Source organism: Podarcis cretensis (genome assembly GCF_951804945.1).
Source record: "Podarcis cretensis genome assembly, chromosome: 9".
NCBI classification, from domain to species: Eukaryota; Metazoa; Chordata; class Lepidosauria; order Squamata; family Lacertidae; genus Podarcis; species Podarcis cretensis.
Genome location: NC_137178.1, coordinates 37,479,228 through 37,498,076, shown reverse-complemented (window position 1 = coordinate 37,498,076; position 18,849 = coordinate 37,479,228). Strand labels below are relative to the sequence as shown.

General features: G+C 40.8%; 1 protein-coding gene across 5 annotated transcripts in view; it reads left to right on the top strand.

Moving 5' to 3' along the window:
- Window positions 1-18,849, top strand: part of INPP4B (inositol polyphosphate-4-phosphatase type II B) — a gene marked incomplete at its 5' end in the record, with an annotated part of 285,439 nt that overhangs the window by 107,817 nt on the left and 158,773 nt on the right. For all 5 annotated transcript variants that reach the window (XM_079989479.1, XM_079989481.1, XM_079989482.1 and 2 more), the window contains one exon: window positions 15,399-15,483. In XM_079989479.1, the coding sequence (XP_079845605.1) occupies window positions 15,399-15,483 (85 nt within the window). The remainder of the gene's footprint in view (window positions 1-15,398; window positions 15,484-18,849) is intronic.

Sequence of the window (18,849 nt, the reverse complement as noted above, 5' to 3'; positions counted from 1 at the left end):
AGGACAATTTTAATTTGTACCCCTCAAGGTGCTCCACTTAACAACCTGGCTATAGCATTCTGCAACAGCTGCCACTTCCAGACCAATCTCAAGGGAAGCCTCACCTGGAGCTCATTACAGTAGTCTAATTGTGAGGTTGCCAATGCATGAATCACAGTGTCCAAGCTACGTTGTCCAGGAAACAACAGAGTTAGTTTATGCTGATAATAGGCCATCCTTGCCATGGAGGTTCCCGAGCCTCTAGTGACAAAGAGGGATGTAGGAGCACTCCCAAGGGAGTACAGCCCTGTCCAGAACTGATGAACACCTCAACTCCCCCACCTGGCAACTGCCCATCCACAAAGTCTCCATATTAGCAGGGTTGTCTTGGTTTGCAGCCCCCTATCCAGCCCACCACTGCATCTAGGCACCAGTTCAAAATAGTCCAAGCTTCTTCTGATCCATACATAAAAGCTGGGCCCCAAATCTCCGAGTTACCATGCCCAGTGACTTCATCTGTATTAAACAGCATTGGGGATTAGTAAAATAGGCTTTTGAATGGAACTGGGCTGCAACAGTTGAGAGGAGTTGACTAAAGGCATAGCAGGAATGTCTTGACACTATCAATGTGATCTGTAGCACCCAACCAGAGCTGGAGGAGGTTGGGAAATAGCAAATGCAGATATGAGCTGGGCTTGAATAGGCAAGGTATGAACAAGTGGTGAAGGAAGGTTTGAAAGCCCAAGGGCACCTGTTGTTTAGGCATAAGTGTGCTTCTTTAGGTAAAACAGGGATCCCAATTGGTAACCCAACATTTTATAAAAAACAATACCAGTCAAGTGTAAATAACAAGAATGAAAGCAAACAAACAAACAAACAAACAAACAGTGACAGAGAATGAATAAAACAGCAAAAGTTCCTCTGCTGGTATATCCAGGGAGACAAATTTGCTTTCTTAATGTAGTATAGGCATCTGTATGGAGAAGAGCACAGTCTCTGGTTCAAGACAGGTTGGTTCTTCCAAGTTTATGTGGCAACAAAACAAGAATGATACAAGGGTGTATTGAATTATTTTGCTACAAAAGTCTCATGCAAAAAGAATGCAAATATGTGTTGTAGGTTAAGTTTTTCTTAGCCACTTCACAGATGGGGTAGTAATAGCCAATGACTACAGTCACTGGCAAGACTGATCTCACAATGGGCTAGGAATAGAATGGCTAAGCCCTCCAGATAGTGTTGGACTACAACCCCCATCATAATTGACCATTAGCCATGCTGGTTTCTAGCTGGAGAGAGCTAGAATCCAACAACTCCTAGAGACACTGAGCTGCCTACCTCTGGCTTAAGCCTTGGATTGTAAACTAGAAGTTTTAACACTCAAGTGTTATATGAAAACCACCTTATTTCGTAGTTTGCTTTGAAAGTTTCAGGTTTTCATGATCAGAATGTGGATACTGTCATGAATCAGTCATGAGCTGCTGTGAATCTGCTAATTTACTATCTCCTCTATGAAAGTCAGGTTTTCCTTCTCTAGGAATAGGTATAATCATGGAAGACCACTGTATTTACAAAAACTGTGATCTGTATGAGAAAGTACTTAGACTTCATGCCCTATGGCATGGTTTTCTAATGCTTACACAGATCATGAAAAAGGTTATGCAAGAAAATCATAAATAAGGATATGTCCTTCACAATGCAATTACCTAGTAGCATCATGGCAAACTTGTTTGGCTTTTGTGCTACCATTTCTTATACAGCAATTTCATCTGATAAGAGATTTTTTTTATAAAAAAAATCTGTTTTTTACTTTTTTTAAACCAAAAAAACCCCAAACTCATCCTGAACAAAATGTTCAGTAGAATATGAATTTTAAAGCTCACTTCTGCATAAGATCAGTGTGAAGCAAGGTAGAAATGTGCATAGTAAAACTGTTCCTAAAGAATGATTATTGGTTGATAATTAAAATGGAATCACTTTAAAAGTTTTATACTTACATTAAATTAATAGTCTAATTCATTAATAATCCATACATAGTTCTTGTTTCCACTTAAAATGTGTGTCAAAAACATTGTTGATATCCACATTACTGACTTACTTGGTTTATCTTGCCTCTTAAGTGTTGTATGGAGAATTCCACCCATACACAAAGTCTCTGGAAAAGTAGTAAAAATGGGTTGAACCCATAGGACAAAACTTGGTTATAACTCATGGTTTTTCCAAGAAAGCTAAACCAGGAGTCTCGGTTTGGATAATACACTGAGTCAGTGTTTCAATGTTGGCACTCCCATGTAATGCCTTTTGCAGATTCCTGGACAATAACCTGTACATGCTCAGAAGGCAGCAGAGTCTAAGCTTTAAAGGAGAGATCTTCAAGTGGCTGAAAGCAGTACCCCTCCCCACAGCACTTCCATAACCATTCTGTGCTACTGTCCCTCTTGCTTGAATGAGTTTTAGGAGGGAGGATGAACAGGGACTGCTGGGGTGTCATCTCCTGGTCTTGGTCTTCCTGAGCTTTCTCAAGCAAAAATAAGCAAAATCCTGAGTTCTTATGGTACACAAAGTGAAGAATTCTGATAAGCTGAACCAATTTTGAACCGTGCTGGGGAGCTTGCTATTCAGTAAGGTAAAGGTAAAGGTAACCCTGCCCGTACGGGCCAGTCTTGACAGACTCTGGGGTTGTGCGCCCATCTCACTCAAGAGGCCAGGGGCCAGCGCTATCCGGAGACACTTCCGGGTCACGTGGCCAGCGTGACATCGCTGCTCTGGCAAGCCAGAGCCGCACACGGAAACGCCATTTACCTTCCCGCTGGTAAGCGGTCCCTATTTATCTACTTGCACCCGGAGGTGCTTTCGAACTGCTAGGTTGGCAGGCGCTGGGACCAAGCAGCGGGAGCGCACCCCGCCGCAGGGATTCGAACCGCCGACCTTTTGATCGGCAAGTCCTAGGCGCTGAGGCTTTAAGCCACAGCGCCACCTGCGTCCCTATTCAGTACTGCTATTCAGTACTCAAATGCAAAAGCAGCAAAATCAGTCCAGTAATTTGAAACTTCTTGTTGCTTTTTATGTTAAACTTGAGTAGGCCTACCTTCCATCTAAAGTCTGATGCATCTTCTGGGATGCATTTCCAGGTGAATCCCATGACCCTTGCCTTGCTCTTGCCCTGAAAAATGCAAGAGCATAGCACGAAACTGTAGCACCCCAAATAGCCACCACAGTCTCACACGGAAAAACAGGATGTCCCATTTTTTAAAGGAGCAATTGGCAGGTATGGTATAATCATTATTTGTCTTCTGTGTTCTTTCCTTAAATCTTCAAGACTCTGAATAATGAACTGTTTCAACTGTGTGTGTGTGTGTGCGCGCGCGTGCGCGCGCGCGTGCTTTTAGCAGAGATTTAGGAATTGCCACAAAAAGTGACCTTCATGCACACTTATAGAGAACACAGTCTTTAGAAAAATCTTCTTTAAAGAATGATGGCACATTTTTACCCACGTTCAGAATAAACAGGCTCTAAATCATACTGTAATAATGTTCAAAGCAAAACGGTCAACTTAGCAGTTATAGAAAAGATATTGCCCAGCATAAGTTTCATAAATGTGCACAAGCAGCAACATGGTGACATTTTTAAAACAATATATATGTAATCTTTTGGGAAACATGCCCAATACCTTTTGAAATTTTTACTTCAGAACATCAGCCTACAAATAAGATTAATTGTTCTCCTGGCTATAGACCAAGGACATCTACAAGTAGCAGAAATGGTGGCTGTGATGAATTTCCCAGTAGATCCATCCCTTTGAGTCTTTTTTTCTTGTGAAGAGGCACTAAAATCTATGGTTCTCATTTAATGAGAGTCCTAGTTTATGTTCTCATTAACGTTATCTAAGACTTGCAAATTGGATGGTAATTTATATTAGGCCACCAAAAAACCATAGTAGTTCATATTTACAAGCTACTGTTGAATGCCGTAGAACATCTCAGTAAGAGATCATTTCTTCTGTTGACCTAAACCTGTGAGACCAACATTAGGTAAAGCCAGTGCCAAGGACCAGGCAGAGCCAGCCCCTGACTGATTGTAAGAGGCCAGGCTCATGTTGCCAGAATGCTGGGAATGCCCCATTTGCTCTAATAAACCAGTCTCCAATGATTCTGTGTCTCTTGACACAGCAGGGGACTTGGACAGTGCAATGCACATTGAGGAAGGTGTTGATGCTCAATTCTGTGCCATATTGCGCCTTCTACTCCCATAAACTGCTTTCCAGCTTGTTACTCTGTTCCTCTATATCAGGTATGTCCAACAGGTAGATCGTGATCTACCGGTAGGTCACTGGACATCTGTGGTAGATCACTGGTAGATCATTGGCTCCCACCAAAGAAGCTGAACAACTGTGACTCCCCTCAACATTTTACCTCCTCCCTGAAAAAAACTCAACAACTTTGACCTGAACCCCAAAAAGGGGGGTAGATCACTGGCCGTTTTAACTCTGTGAGTAGATCGCAATCTCTTGGGAGTTGGCCACTCCTGCTGTATATAATATATGTTCAGCACCTACTTTGCTCCTCTGTTTTCACCCCAAAGAAAACCAGTGCCTAACCTGGTAATAACAGAGTAATCAATGAAAGGAGGGAGCTGTAGTCCAAGATGGGAAAAGAAGTGGTAAGGGAACACCTAGCTACTTTATCAGAGCTAGCTACAAATCAGAGCCTGATTTACTGCACCCAAGGGTACTAAAAGAGCTTGCAAAGCCTCTGTCTATACTAGTCTTTGAGAATTCCTGGAGAACAGGTGAGATCCCTGAGGACTGGAGGCATGGAAATGTTCTTCCTAACTTCAAAAAGAAAAGAGTAGACCAGGTAACTTACAACTGGTGAGATTGACATCCATACCAGAAAGGTTCTAGAACAGATAATTAAGCAGTCAGTCTGTGAGCACTTAGAAAAGGATACTGTGATTACCAAGACCCAATATGGATTTCTCAAAAACAAGTCATGCCAGACGAATCTCATTTCTTTCTTTGATAGAGTTACATGCTTGACGGATCAGGGAAATGTTGTGAATGTAGTGTATGAATTTCAATAGGGATAAATGTAAGGTTCTACACTTAGACAGGAAGAACCAGTGGCACAAATATAATATGAGGGGCACCTGGCTTGCCAGTAGCACATGTGAAAAGGATCTTGGAGTCTTAGCTAATGCATCAACAGAGGTCTAGTTTCCAGATCAATGGGAGTCATAGTACTGCTCTACTCTGCCTTGGTCAGACTACATCTGGAGTACTGTGTCCAGTTCTGGGCACTACCATTTAAAAAGGATATTGACAAGCTGGAATGTGTGCAGAAGAGGGCAACCAAGATGGTCAAGGGTTTGGAAACTAAGCCTTATGAGGAAAAGTTGAGGGAGTTGGGCATCTTTAGCTTGGAAAAGAGGAGACTGAGATGAAATATAGTGATCTTCAAATATCTAAAGGGCTGTTACATGGAAAATGGAGCAAGCTTTATTTTCTCTTGCTCGGGAGGAGAAGTAGAAAAGCAAAACTTTTGTATATTATTAAATGGCTGTTTCAATATCTAACAGAACTACAAGATTATTCTATATTGAGTATCACATGAAATGATGAGCTCAGCAAAATAAATACGGTCTTAAAGCAAACTGGCCATAAATTAGGTTCTCTTTCTGTGACTCTTCGTTCTTTCTGATAGCAGCAAAGCAATGAAGGCTGCAGTCTTGCTTGCAAACTGAATGGAACAATGACATCTATGGTTGAAGCAAGAAACCATCAATGGTTAAAATTAATTAATTATTAACGGTGACAAGGATTTGCACTGCATGTCACTAGAAGCCCAAATGAGCTCCAAAAAAACCATAGACTGGGAATAAAAAAACTGGGGGCATTCTCTCTCCATTAAATTTGCATATTTTACTAGATGTTCTTCTAATCTTTAAGCCAGTAAATTTATAGAAAAATGAACTATCAATCTGTATTTGGAATACCAATTACCATTATAAAATTCAACAATATATTTATTTCTCATTGTTATAAAATAACTACTTAACTAATAATACAATGGCCTCTTTTGTTGAAAGATACTTAATTTATGTATTGTCCTTTCTGTTTTTTAATATTGAATATTAAAAAGAAGTTGGCATTGTAGTATATATAAAAAACATTTTGTACTAAAATGTAGCAAAGATGCTGGATGCATGCAGAACAGCTGTTGGCTCACGAGTCTTTTACAATATTTTCAGTTGGTGGCTGTATGAGATCATAACACTCTTATAGGGCTATAAAGTTATCCAAACCATGATATTATATTACAAGTGTTTAGAATCATGGAGCCAGTTGTAATGTTTATGCCTACATCTTATCTGTGGTCAGTTTGATAATTTATGCTTCTGTTTGGGTCTGTTAAATAGTTGCAACAATAAAGTCAACAATGGTAATTTAAAACACATCTGTCAAGTCAGTTGTGCTACCTTTTTATGCCTGCTAATGAAAGTAAATCAGGGTTGGCACCAAGTGATTCATTTGTAAGAGGGATGCTTGTTTATCTTTGTGTGCTTGTGACCCATTATAGGAAAGAACTAAACCATTCATCTGAACAAGCACTGACAGCTGGAGCCACTTCTAATGCTATGTACTCATAAAAGTTCTAACTAGTTTATTTTTGTCTGAGGTATTAGGATGATGTCTGTGGCAAGTGACAGACTGGGGGAGGAGAACTCTTGGGGAACTTCCATTCTTAGTCTCAAACTCTCCCTCTTGATATTAGCAGTGCAAAGAAATGAAAACAAGCCCTTATTGTGCAGGTTTTTGGTGCCATCACCACCCAAAATGTAAAACCCATAATGAAATCAAAGGAAGCAAACTTTGGCTGGATTGTTGAAAATGGAGGTAAGGGCAAAAAAGCTAGTTTCATTAGTGGAATTTAGAAGACTTGACAAATCAAAAATTGGCACCAGCAAAAATATAGTATCCTTCTCTTACTAAGTTTGAATAAGAAATTCATTGTTTGTAGCTGGTTGGCAGACCTCTTGAAATAACTGCAATTATCACTGCCCCGACTGGGGAACTTTACCCATGGAAAGTAAGTACCTCCAGATTTGAAAGAGAGCTAATTGAAATCAGCAGGGTGGAATTCCCTACTGGGAATTACTAAAATACTGTTACTAAAATACTGTTCTTCTGTGTACCAATATTTAGGACAGCTGTTCCTAAACATTAAAACTGCAGGCAACCCACATCCGTTCTGAATAATGTGAAGCAGCCTGATCACACTTCTCCCCTGGACCTGATGTAGCCACAGACTGTCCTTCCTACTACAGTTTGTTTCCTCTCTTCCACATCATTTTTCAATCTGATGAGTCGCATAAGTCAAATGCAGCAGCCATTTATAATTAAACGGAAAAGCTGCTAAGTTGAACAGTGCAAAAGGTATGGAAAACAGCATTTTAAGGGGAATTCTTAATTAAACTATTAAGTGTGTGTGTGTGTGTGTGTGTGTGTGTGTGAGAGAGAGAGAGAGAGAGAGAGAGAGAGAGAGAGAAAGGCACTAACACATTACACAAACTTCAGGATAACGTCAATTTGCATTTGAGATGCAAGTAATTGTCTTCAGATAAGCCACTGAATCTGAGTGACAGCTTTGCGTTCTGTACAATCTGTGTATGTTGTTTTCTGGCACAGTTGAATTAACTATGCACTTTCCTCATAAGTGCAGCACAGCTCCCCCCCCCCCTTTCATATTTACTCTCTTAGACTAGTCTTCCCCAGACTACAAACCTCAGCATTCCTAAACATTGACATACTGGCTGATGATTATAGGAATTGTGGTCTGAAACATACAGAAGGCATCAGATTGGATAAAGTTGCCTTAGACAGTTGCCATTGTTAGGAGCTCTGTCAGGAAAATGTATATAACCTTGTAAATAAATCTATTGATTTACAAGCCTCAGATTGATTAGTTTAATTTTCCCTTTTTAGCTATGCATATGCATGATGCATTAAGATGATATAGTCCATGAATTAATATAATGTTTGCACGCTGACATGATCGATCTCTACTGACAATGGTCTATATAAGTAAGTGCAAGTACCAGCTTTTTCTTAAGTTGTATTGCGTGCTATACTGTAGTTTACAGAGTAAATGCAAGCTACTAGCATAATGTTGTCAGTGTACTAGTGGAATAGTGTATTAATTACAACAGGCTCTTATCTGTGAAACAATATATCATTCAGAGAATAAGTGTTTGTTCTTGAGATAGTGGTATTGCTGTGGTTTGTTGTGTCTCTGAATTAATTAAATTACTTTATCTGATTTGAAATTAGAATAGTGCTTGCTGTCAGCTTACATTTGGGAAATCCAGGAAGCTGAGGGATGAGTTTACTAATGGGGAACTGCCCTGAAAGCAGACATAGGAATTCCTGGATGTTTTCTAGGGTGCATTTACAGTACTTATGGGGTGAAGGTTTACTGTGCCCACATGATTCCAACACATCCCAGAATCCTTCAGATACATAGAGGCATTTTTGCTACATTTTCTTGGCATATATGTATTCTCAAAATACTGTTTAATACCATTTGAAAACTTTTGCACTGGGGTGACCAAAGGCAAATGAGCTTAACATGCATCTCTGTAAAGTAATAGAGAACCTTTTCATATCTTTTGACTTCTGCAAAGTTGCAAAAACTTTTATCTGTTTGGTTGGCCGAGATGTGGAAATTGCATTCAACTTTAGCCAAATAGAACTTTGAGCAATGAGATCAATTTAACCCTCTTTATTTTCTTTCATTTGTGCCTTGCTTCCCCCCTTCCTGCCCTACCATGGAACCCAGAGTGGGGTACATGCCGTTCCCATGTGGTCAGTTATCCAGGCATTGAACACATCTAGACCAGTGTTGGCCTCAAATACCTTCAGTCAATAATCGGGGACATATTTTTTCATATTCTGTCTAACACATATTCTGTCACTTTTACCTTTCCCCTTTACTCTTCCCATATTCCTCTCTGAACTTGTTCAGCTCTTCCTCAGCTGGAAATTTGCGACAGGTTTCCTTCTCCACTTCCCAGACTATTAAATGATGATGGTCACCCATGGCATCTCTTTCCTCATTAGGGATTGTGTAATCAGAACTACATCAAACTCCTGTGTCATCAATGTTATAATTTAAATCCCCCAAATATTTTAGTGGTAGCTGCATGCAGAATATCCCTAATCTCAGGAATGGTTGATGCACTTGTATTTTGGGAGAGAAAGATGTGGGAATTGCAATCTAGAAAGAGAAAAGGGAAATGAAGAAAAATCAGGGAAAGAACTTCAGAGGAATCAGCAGGATGGACTGTGAAAAGCAGTACACCAGGTAACAAGTGGTATGACCTGGTTGGTGGTGTCCCATACCACAGGGATAAGGCATTGAACTGAGTGTATGGAAAATTAGATTTGGCTCACATGACCACACTGCTAGTAGTGGCAATGAGCGCTGTACTCATTCCATCTGCTTTTTTCTTGCTTGCTCCACAGTGAGCACTCTTGACAACTCAACCCACATGTATAGCTGCGTAGCTGTTTTGCAGAGGCCTAGAGATGTAGATTCAAGTTGTGGTCATAGTGAAGCAAGCATATGAGAACTTATTCTACATCTGCTGAAATCCATATTTTCCACCATCAGTGTGCAGCCCAGTGGGGGAAAACCATAGAAACTGAGAGGATTCAGGTAAAAGAGCTTATGGGGCTTGGCACTATCAATGAACAACAAGGAGGTGCATTTTTAACTACTGGGAGTGATACCCTTTGAAACTTTACCAGCCTTTTCCTATCAAGAAATTCCAATGTAGAAGCCGTCCAAGGCCTCGACTTGAACAAAGTTCTTCCTATGTCTTGCAACCACAAGTGCATTGTTGGATCTTATTTAATTTTTGACTTTCCACACTGAGATTGCCAATAAGGTGTCAGTTATCTGCTGTCTGTTGCGAAATGTGGACATTTGTCCAGGCTCCTGGAGGGAGAAGATTATCTCATTTCAGCAAGGTAATTGAAAAGTGATCAGATAGTAGAGAATCTTCAGATTGCCACAACTAATGTAAAAATTGATTTCAGCAGAGCACTGGGAGCTGAAAACTCACTGTATTTTTAGTCTACTACTCCACTCCCACAAAACAAAACCCAGCATCTACTTCTTGAAATAGGTCGTTATTATTATATTTGCTGATATACCCTGTGATATATTCATGTGAGTATTTGTCTTTCCTATTACACCAGTTGGTATTTGAGTTAACCCCTCTAGCTATTGTTGAACCACAACTCCCATAATCTCTGATTATTGGCTATGCTATTTGGGGCTGATGGAAACAACACCTGCAAGTTAGCTACTCGGATGTTCAGCATGGAAATTAGAGTGATATCTGATTACGTTGTAAGCTGACTTAAACATAACATAAGAACGTAAAAGTGTCCTGGATCAGGGCAGTGGCAAATCTAGTCTGGCATCCTGTTGTCTGTGCCCAACCAGATGCCCGTGGGAAGTCCTGCAAGCAGGACCTGGGCACAACAGCACCCTCCCCTCCTGTGGTCTCTAGCAACTGGCATTCAGTAGCATTGCTGCCTCTGACAAATGGGGGTTGAACATCACCATTAGGGATAAAAGTAAAGGTAAAGGGACCCCTGGCCATTAGGTCTAGTCGTGGCCGACTCTGGGGTTGCGGTGCTCATCTTGCTTTATTGGCCAAGGGAGCCGGCGTACAGCTTCCGGGTCATGTGGCCAGCATGACTAAGCCGCTTCTGGCGAACCAGAGCAGCACACAGAAATGCCGTTTACCTATTGGTACCTATTTATCTACTTGCACTTTGACGTGCTTTTGAACTGCTAGGTTGGCAGGAGCAGGGACCAAGCAACAGGAGCTCACCCTGTCGCAGGGATTCAAACCGCTGACCTTTGGATCGGCAAGTCCTAGGCTCTGTGGTTTAACCCACAGCGCCACATGTGTCCCAATTATCCCATTAGGGATAGTAGCCATGGAAAGCTTTATCCTCCAAGAATTTGACTAATCCTCTTTTAAAACCATACAGGTTTGTGGTCATCACTGCTGCTTTGAGGAGCAAATTATATAGTTTATGCACTGTATGAAGAAGTATTTGCTTTTGTCTTGTATCTTCCAGCATTCAGCTTCACTTGTTGAATACTGTAGGAGTTACTTCGAAATAGGCCTGTTTAGGATTGTGCTGTAAGTCATACTCAGGCATAATGGACCTGCTCTGATACCACCCATAATAACACTGTTCTTGCAAGAGCACTCATGAATTCATTGAACATGTGACTGTGATAGGGATGTGCCAGTTAGCCATTCCCCTGACATTTGTGGAACCTTTTGGCCACATCTAATGCAGGGATCTTGATCACATGTGAGTGTTCTTCCCAGGAGTTCAGCTGAACAAGCAGATGTCAGGTCCGTGGCCAAAAAGGTCACACATTTCAGGGCTGTATCTGTGGCTAGTGCATTTCCTTCTTCTTGCTCTGGCTTTCAGTGAAGCTATGAGTGGCGCTGTCTGAAGAGGGATCCAGACAAAAGCACATCTGCATTTCCCCCTGCTGCAGCCACATGTATGCGATCAGATTTAGATTGAGCATTCAGCACACCTTGTGGAATAAAGGAGTTGCTTGCAAGTTTAAAAATTCACAAACTGAAGAATTGGCTCTTATTTCCTTCAGTAAGGTGCCCTGCATATTTCTAATACTGTTCTAAATGGGATAACATTTTAAGATGCCCATGTGGACAGGAAAGAGATGTGCTTATGCTTCTGGTGTGATTAATTTAACTAATGTTCTTCGGCTCTGCCTGCTGTGTAAGTTTGTTTCCCTGGTGTATCAATTAGTGCCATTTCTCCGCGGATCTCGTTCAGATGTGTACAGCTCTTCCTGAAAATTGTTATTTGTAAAATATGTAGAAATGTGGATGTACATTTAGGTTGTTTTTCTTCAAAAAACACATTCTGTACTGTATAGAAGGAGCTGTTCATCTATTATGAGAAAAAAATATTAAAGAATCTCGCTTTGGATGTGAGCTGTATAGGCATCTGAAGCAGCTCTGGGTAGAGTTTTCCCATAATGACATCAAAACCATCTATCAAAGCCTCTGGAGACAATGCTACCTTTTCACTTCAGAACATTTTTTTTTCCTGTGGCACATCAAGGCAGATGAACAGGAATAAGGAAAGAATTCTGACATTTCAGTTCTCTTTGGCCATATTTAATGCCCTTGCTAGCTTCCCCTTATTTCTGTTGGAGAGAGGATATTTGTATTGCAAGAAGGGAACCTGAGGTTGCCCAAAAGCTAAGGTGATATTAATCATAAACTAACTGGCCAGTGCAAAATGTCTTGGGAAGAGTTTTAGGATTGCTTGGTGGAAAGATGTGCTTTCTGAATCAATATGTCTTTTTTATACTTTTGGATTTGTGGTTTGCTCCTTCCAGAAGCCTGGGGTGGGAAACAAGTATAAACACATATTTTTAAAGAACCGAGCAAATAAACTAAAACCTAAGCATTTTCCCAGTAGAAGCTTAAATTTGACTTCCAAATGCCGGTGCACATAAGGTCATATAATAGAGGTGTGCAAAAGCTTTGTATGAATCCCAAATAATTAGCTGAAGTGGAGGGAGGCTGCCCCAGAGGGATTTTGGTCTTCTACACAGCAGGACAAGATCTTACCAAGGCAGGCATGAATGGAAGCAGAGATCCATGAAGTGCTTTGTGTGCCTCAACAATGCAGAGGGTTTTTTGTTTTTTTTTAAGCTGCAGATGAGTATCTTTGAAAAGTAAAATTGTGTCTATAAGCTTAACCATTAATGCCAGGATGTGAAAGGAGGAGGAAGAGGAAGTAGCTATGTAAACTGAAAACTAGAACTCTAGCTTAAGGAAAATGGCAGGACTGGGAATTGGGGTCCTTTGTGGCAGTCAGCAGGACTGGCCCACCCATGAGGCAAGGTGAAGTGAACGACTCAGGCAGCAGGGTCCACAGGGACAACGGATTCAGATGTAGAACTTGATTCCCTCTACTTGTTCCGGATGTAGATCTTCATCCTTGGCCCGGGGCGGGGTGCATTTTCTGGTTCGCCTCAGGAGCCAAAATATCTCTGCAGGAGGTGTTCAGTTGCAGCACGCTTATTGATTAGTAATATATTTTTCAGTTCCAAGATATATAGGGCATCTGTAACTATTAATATCCTCATGTTGCACAGAATAAAGAGAGAGAGAGAAATTAAGTCATTCTTTTGAGGTGTTGCTGTGTGTTTTGTTTCACCATTTCATGTGCTGATATGATAACCCTTCTGTGGAATATAGATTGCAATAAATTATAATTGTGGGGGGTTTTTTAGTTTCTAAATTTCCAAGGCACATTGATTTCTCATTGCTTGAGAATGTTTTATGCTTCTGTACTAATATTCACTTTAATGTTGAGGTTCTAAGAAATATGATAAAAGGATAAAAGCTAGTCAAGTTGTACTAAGAACAATGTATTAATAGTTGAGCTTTTACTAGTTAGTTAGTTAGTTAGTTAGTTAGTTAGTTAGTTAGTTAATTGATTGCTCTGGCCTGAAGAATCTCATGGCTTAGCCCAGCCTTTGCCAACCTTGCACCCTCCAGATGTTTTGGACTACAATTCCCATCAGCCCCAGCCAGCGTACACTGGGAGCCCAGGATGACACAGACTGACTTAGCCTATTCTTCAGCTACGTTTTGAAACTTATTTGTGAAGATAAACATGCATCTCAGAACTCTAAATAGTTATAAATTCATTTTGAAGATGCTCCTTGACATGTCAGCCAAGATTCTTGCCTTTCTGCTAAGAAAGGGCAATTTTTATGTCTCTTTTGGAAGTTGTCTCCATTCTGCTCAAGCTGCAGTCCATGAGCAATGAAAGGTCACCCCTGCTCTTCTGTTCAGAACTTCTTTCAAGCTATTTTTCCACAGTATTTTTTCCCCACTGCATTGTACAAAGTCTCATGATTTTCAATACATCATTTTAACTCCCTCAAGTTATCCAACAGAGCCTAACTGAGACAGAAAGTTAATGATACAGAAGTACAAAACAGTCTGGTGCCTGTGAATTCTCTCATTGGTATAGATTGCATGTATGGAATCATGATTATAAAGGGTATTTTTTGTCTTACATAACACACTGAAACAAGAAAGACTTTCACAGTCTTACCATTGCATCCACAAATGTAAAACACTACAACAGTCCTACCAGAAAAAAGATCCTGGGTTGTATCCAGGCATTACAGTAAAATTATTTATCCTAATTGAATGGTGGGTCCTAACAAACCCATTGGGGCATGCATCTAATAAACATGCATAGGATTGTGCTGTAAGAAAGTTGCACTTAGCTCCCTTCAATTTCAATGGCACTTAAGCCAAGTCTAACTTTTCACATGGATTTCAGCTGATTTAGTTTGGATCCAGCCACTTCATATAGGAGATGATAACAACTGAGGCTTTACAAGCTTTTTTACATGCATAGTGCAGGTATATCTAGGAGTGAGTTGTTTGAAGCAATACAAAGGAATGTACAACACTGGCTATCAAAAATTAAAAGCTGCTTATTATTAGATAGCAAACTCTATTAAAGGTGAAGTTACTCCTGCCCGTATGGGCCAGTCGTGACCAACTCTAGGGTTGTGCGCTCATCTCACTTAAGAGGCCGGGGGCCAGTGCTGTCCGGAGACACTTCCGGGTCACGTGGACAGGGTGACGAAGCTGCTCTGGCGAGCCGGCACCAGCGCAGCACACGGAAACGCCGTTTACCTTCCCGCTATAAAGCGGTACCTATTTATCTACTTGCACAGGGGGGCTTTCGAACTGCTAGGTGGGCAGGAGCTGGGACTGAAGGACGGGAGCTCACCCCGCCACGGGGATTCGAACCACCGACCATGCGATCAGCAAGCCCTAGGTGCTGAGGTTTTACCCAAAGCGCCACCCGTGTCCCTAGCAAACTCTATTATCAGTGAGTAAATGTTTGAAGAATTTTTACACAGCTCTTCAGCCAAAAAAGGCCCCTGGAGTGCCTTTCAGATCAATAAGAACAGGACAGTGTTTTCCCTCAAGCTTACAATTTAAAAAAGATAACGCCAAAAAGGAAAGGGGGTTGGGAGGGAGAAGGAAATAAGCAAACTCAGGTTGCAGTTCTTTGTTACAAGTGGTTGGCTGGAGGAAACAGTTTGAGAAGAGGAGGAACCAAAAGTCACTAGTGCCAGTGAAGTGGCGTAGTATCTCCCCACCCCCGGTTGATGGAGAGAGGGCCCTGGCTTCTTCGCAGAACTGGTGGTGTCTGTAATACTTTCTTCTTCCCTTTCTTGTAGCCTGAATTGCCATATTATTGGATGAATCTGAGTAAAACTCTTGCTTTTCTTTTGTTCCCTTTACAGTGTTGTGAAGCTGCTGAGTTAGTAATCCTGGAGCGGTGCTGTGTTGTGGAATTCAGGAATAAAGCAGATGTTTCAGTAGTGCTCAGTAAGTATGATGCATAATAATTTCTCTCTCTTCTTTTGGGGGTATTTCCAGGCCGTTAATATTTTTCTTTAAATATGTTACACAATATGTATGCATGTATGTATGTATGTATGTATGTACGTATGTAATATAATTTATGTCCTGCTTGGTTGTAGAAAAAACCCTCAAATAGCCCTACTGCTCAGCAAAAGGAACAGCTAAAAAAGGAAACTGATTTTCTAGATCCATTTGAATCAGGATTTTAGCCTGGTTTGGGCACAGAAACTGCTTTAATCACCCTGTATGATGACCTCTGATGGGAGAGAGACATGGGAAATGTGTCCTTGTTAATTTTCCTTGGCTTTTTAGCAGCTTTCAATACCATTGACCATGGTATCCTCCTGGAGGGGCTGGCTGAGTTGGGGCTGGGTGGTTGCACCACTTTGTGGTGGTTCTGGTCCTATTTGGGCCCCATGGAGCCTTCAGGACACAATTTTAGCCCCTACACTGTTTAACATCTACATGCAACCACTGAGTGGGGTCATCCAGAGTTTTGGAGTACATTGTGAGCAGTATGTTGAAGACACACAGCTCTACTTCTCCTTTACATCTTCAGTGGATGTGCCGAATTGTTGTATTGCCTCTGTAATAATGGACTTGGTGAGAGCCAACAAACTGAAGCTCACTCCACCTAAGACTGAGGCTCTGTTAGTGGGAGGTTCCCTAGACTGGATGGATGGGTGGGAGGTTGCCTGCACTTGATGGGGTTACACTCACTCTGAAATAGTGGATACATAGCTTGGGGGTAACTCCTGTATCCTTTGCTGTCAGTTGGCCTTAGTGGTGCGGAGTGCCTTCCATCAGCTTGGACTGGTGGCCCAGCTGTGCCCCTATCTGGACAGAGATAGCCCATCTTCTGTTGTCTATGCTCTGGTCAATTCTAGGTTTGATTACTTTGATACGTTATACCTAGGGCTACCTCTAAAGACGGTTTGGGAACTTCAGCTGGTGCAGAATTCAGCAGCCAGGTTGTTCACCGAGTTAAGATGGTTTGAGCATATTCCACCAATCCTAGCCCAACTGCACTGGCTGCCAATTATTTTCCAGGCCCAATTTAAAGTGCTAGTTCTGACCTATGAAGCCTTAAATGGCTCAGAACCACAATACCCTAAGGCCCATCTCTGCCCATATAAACCAACCCAGAACGGGCCTTTTCTGCAGTGGAATGGTTTCCCCAGCGAGTTTCGTTTGGCACTTTCATTATACATCTTTAGGGGCCAGGTGAAAATGTTCCTCTTCAACTAGGCCTTGGGCTGATTAACAGTATGTTCTTTTAAATGTGTTTGTGGGAGGGAGGTTATTGGTTTGCTTTGTTCTTGTTCTTGTTTTTATTATGTACTTTGTGGTTTTCTTCCATAACTTATGCTGTGGACTGCCCTGAGATGTTCGGATGAAGTGCAGTACACAAATTTAATGAATTATAAAAAAAATGGGATTGCAGTGACTCTGATTCACTGTTCCAGCAGTATAGGACACGTCCAATCTAGTTTATTAAATATAATTGTAGAAGCAAAAATAATGTGTAACAGGGTACAGAGATGAACATGTTTAATGAAGAAGCTGCTCTAAACATATTATAAGCAATCAACCTGTCAACAGAGGACTTTCGTATATAAAGGCAGCTCTGTCTCCAACCAAGAAGAGACAGCAGATTCTCTTGAAATATAAGAGGCTTAAAAACAGCACTTCATTTGCTTTATAGTGGTGTGGTACATTAAACTTAAATGCCAATCATTACCATTTTGCTCTCATTTTATTAATATAAATATAAATAACTTTTAAAAATATTGGGAATCCAAGTGGACGGTGTTTTCATCTTTCCTGAACACACAAATATGCCTGTGTGTTGAATTTCTCGAATACAGTGATCCATACTCAAAACACTCATCTCCCTCTGTTCCATTGCCCTTGTAATAAATAAGAGATGTAGAGCAGGATCTCTGAGGATCTTAGTGTCTGGGATGGCTAGTGAAAGCAAACATTCTCTGACATAATTTTTAGAAATATGTGATGTGATTATATTACTTTCCTATCCCAAAGATACTTTGTATATATAATGGTGATGACAATTTTAATCTGAAATATGAACATAAAAGTTGCAATGACAAAAGTGGAATATGAATGCTATTATTTAAAACAAACAGGATAACAAAAGATAACAAAAATAATTAAATCTTTATTGGTGGCTGAAAGTTTGACTTTCAAGTGATCGCTAGCGTTTGTGTAATCAATAAGCAAGAGATGATTTCATCACTACTAATTTTAACATGAATTCAGGATTTAGTTAGCTTTGTGAATCAAGAGCTTCTGATGTCTGTAGTTCACTTATCTTGCAGATACAATTTATATATCAAAGTTCAGTTCTCCTTTTGTTAGAATGTATGGTTGTGATAGTGCTTTATTTTTCAGAGGTTCATTATTAATATTCTCAAGCATTTTCCACCACTGTGATAATTCAGAATTACTATTTTACCAAAGTTCCCCAAACAATTTTAGCTATTCGGAAAGGCAACATTTGTCATTTAAAAAACAATTATTAAAAAAATTCTGAGAAAAGTACAGTGACCCCTGTAAAATATGATTGGAAACTAATACATGGCAAGAAAAAGGCTTAGTTACCATGACCAGATTATGCTTGTTGACTCAGCTGACCATGGCAGCCTTTTGATGTGACAGTAAACTGTGGTTTACTAGTATGTTCAAATCCTCCCTGGCCAACTAACTGACATTTGTTTGTGGCCAACAAACAACAATCAGAAATCATGGCTTGAAGCTGGCTTATGAATCTCAACTTGCATTAAACATGGCTTGCTCTTAATATCCAAACCTGGTAACCTGGTTTAAACCTAGATGGTTTTGGTGCTCTACCTCAGATCTGTAGACACTCACATAGCTGAGCAAGTCTTGCTTGCACTCTTCTGGACCTCCCACCGCCCCTCATTTTGCCTGGCAAGAGGCTTCCTATTCCATTCACTTGCTCAAAGAGAAGGCCTCCCTCTGCAGCCTGTCCACTTAGCTCTGTAAGCCTTGCAAGTAGAAAAACATCGAAGGGGATCACAAGCCATTTTACCAAATTCTCTCTAGAAATGCATGTCGAAAGCACAACTTTGCTCTTAGCAACCTATCCCAATTTTTAAAAGTGACATCATTTAAAAAAAAAACCTTGAATGCAAGCATACAATAGAGACCTCTGTTCCTCCACATTGGTCACAGAAGAGTAATGCAGCGGTACCTCGGGTTACATATGCTTCAGGTTACATACGCTTCAGGTTACAGACTCCGCTAACCCAGAAATAGTACCACGGGTTAAGAACTTTGCTTCAGGAT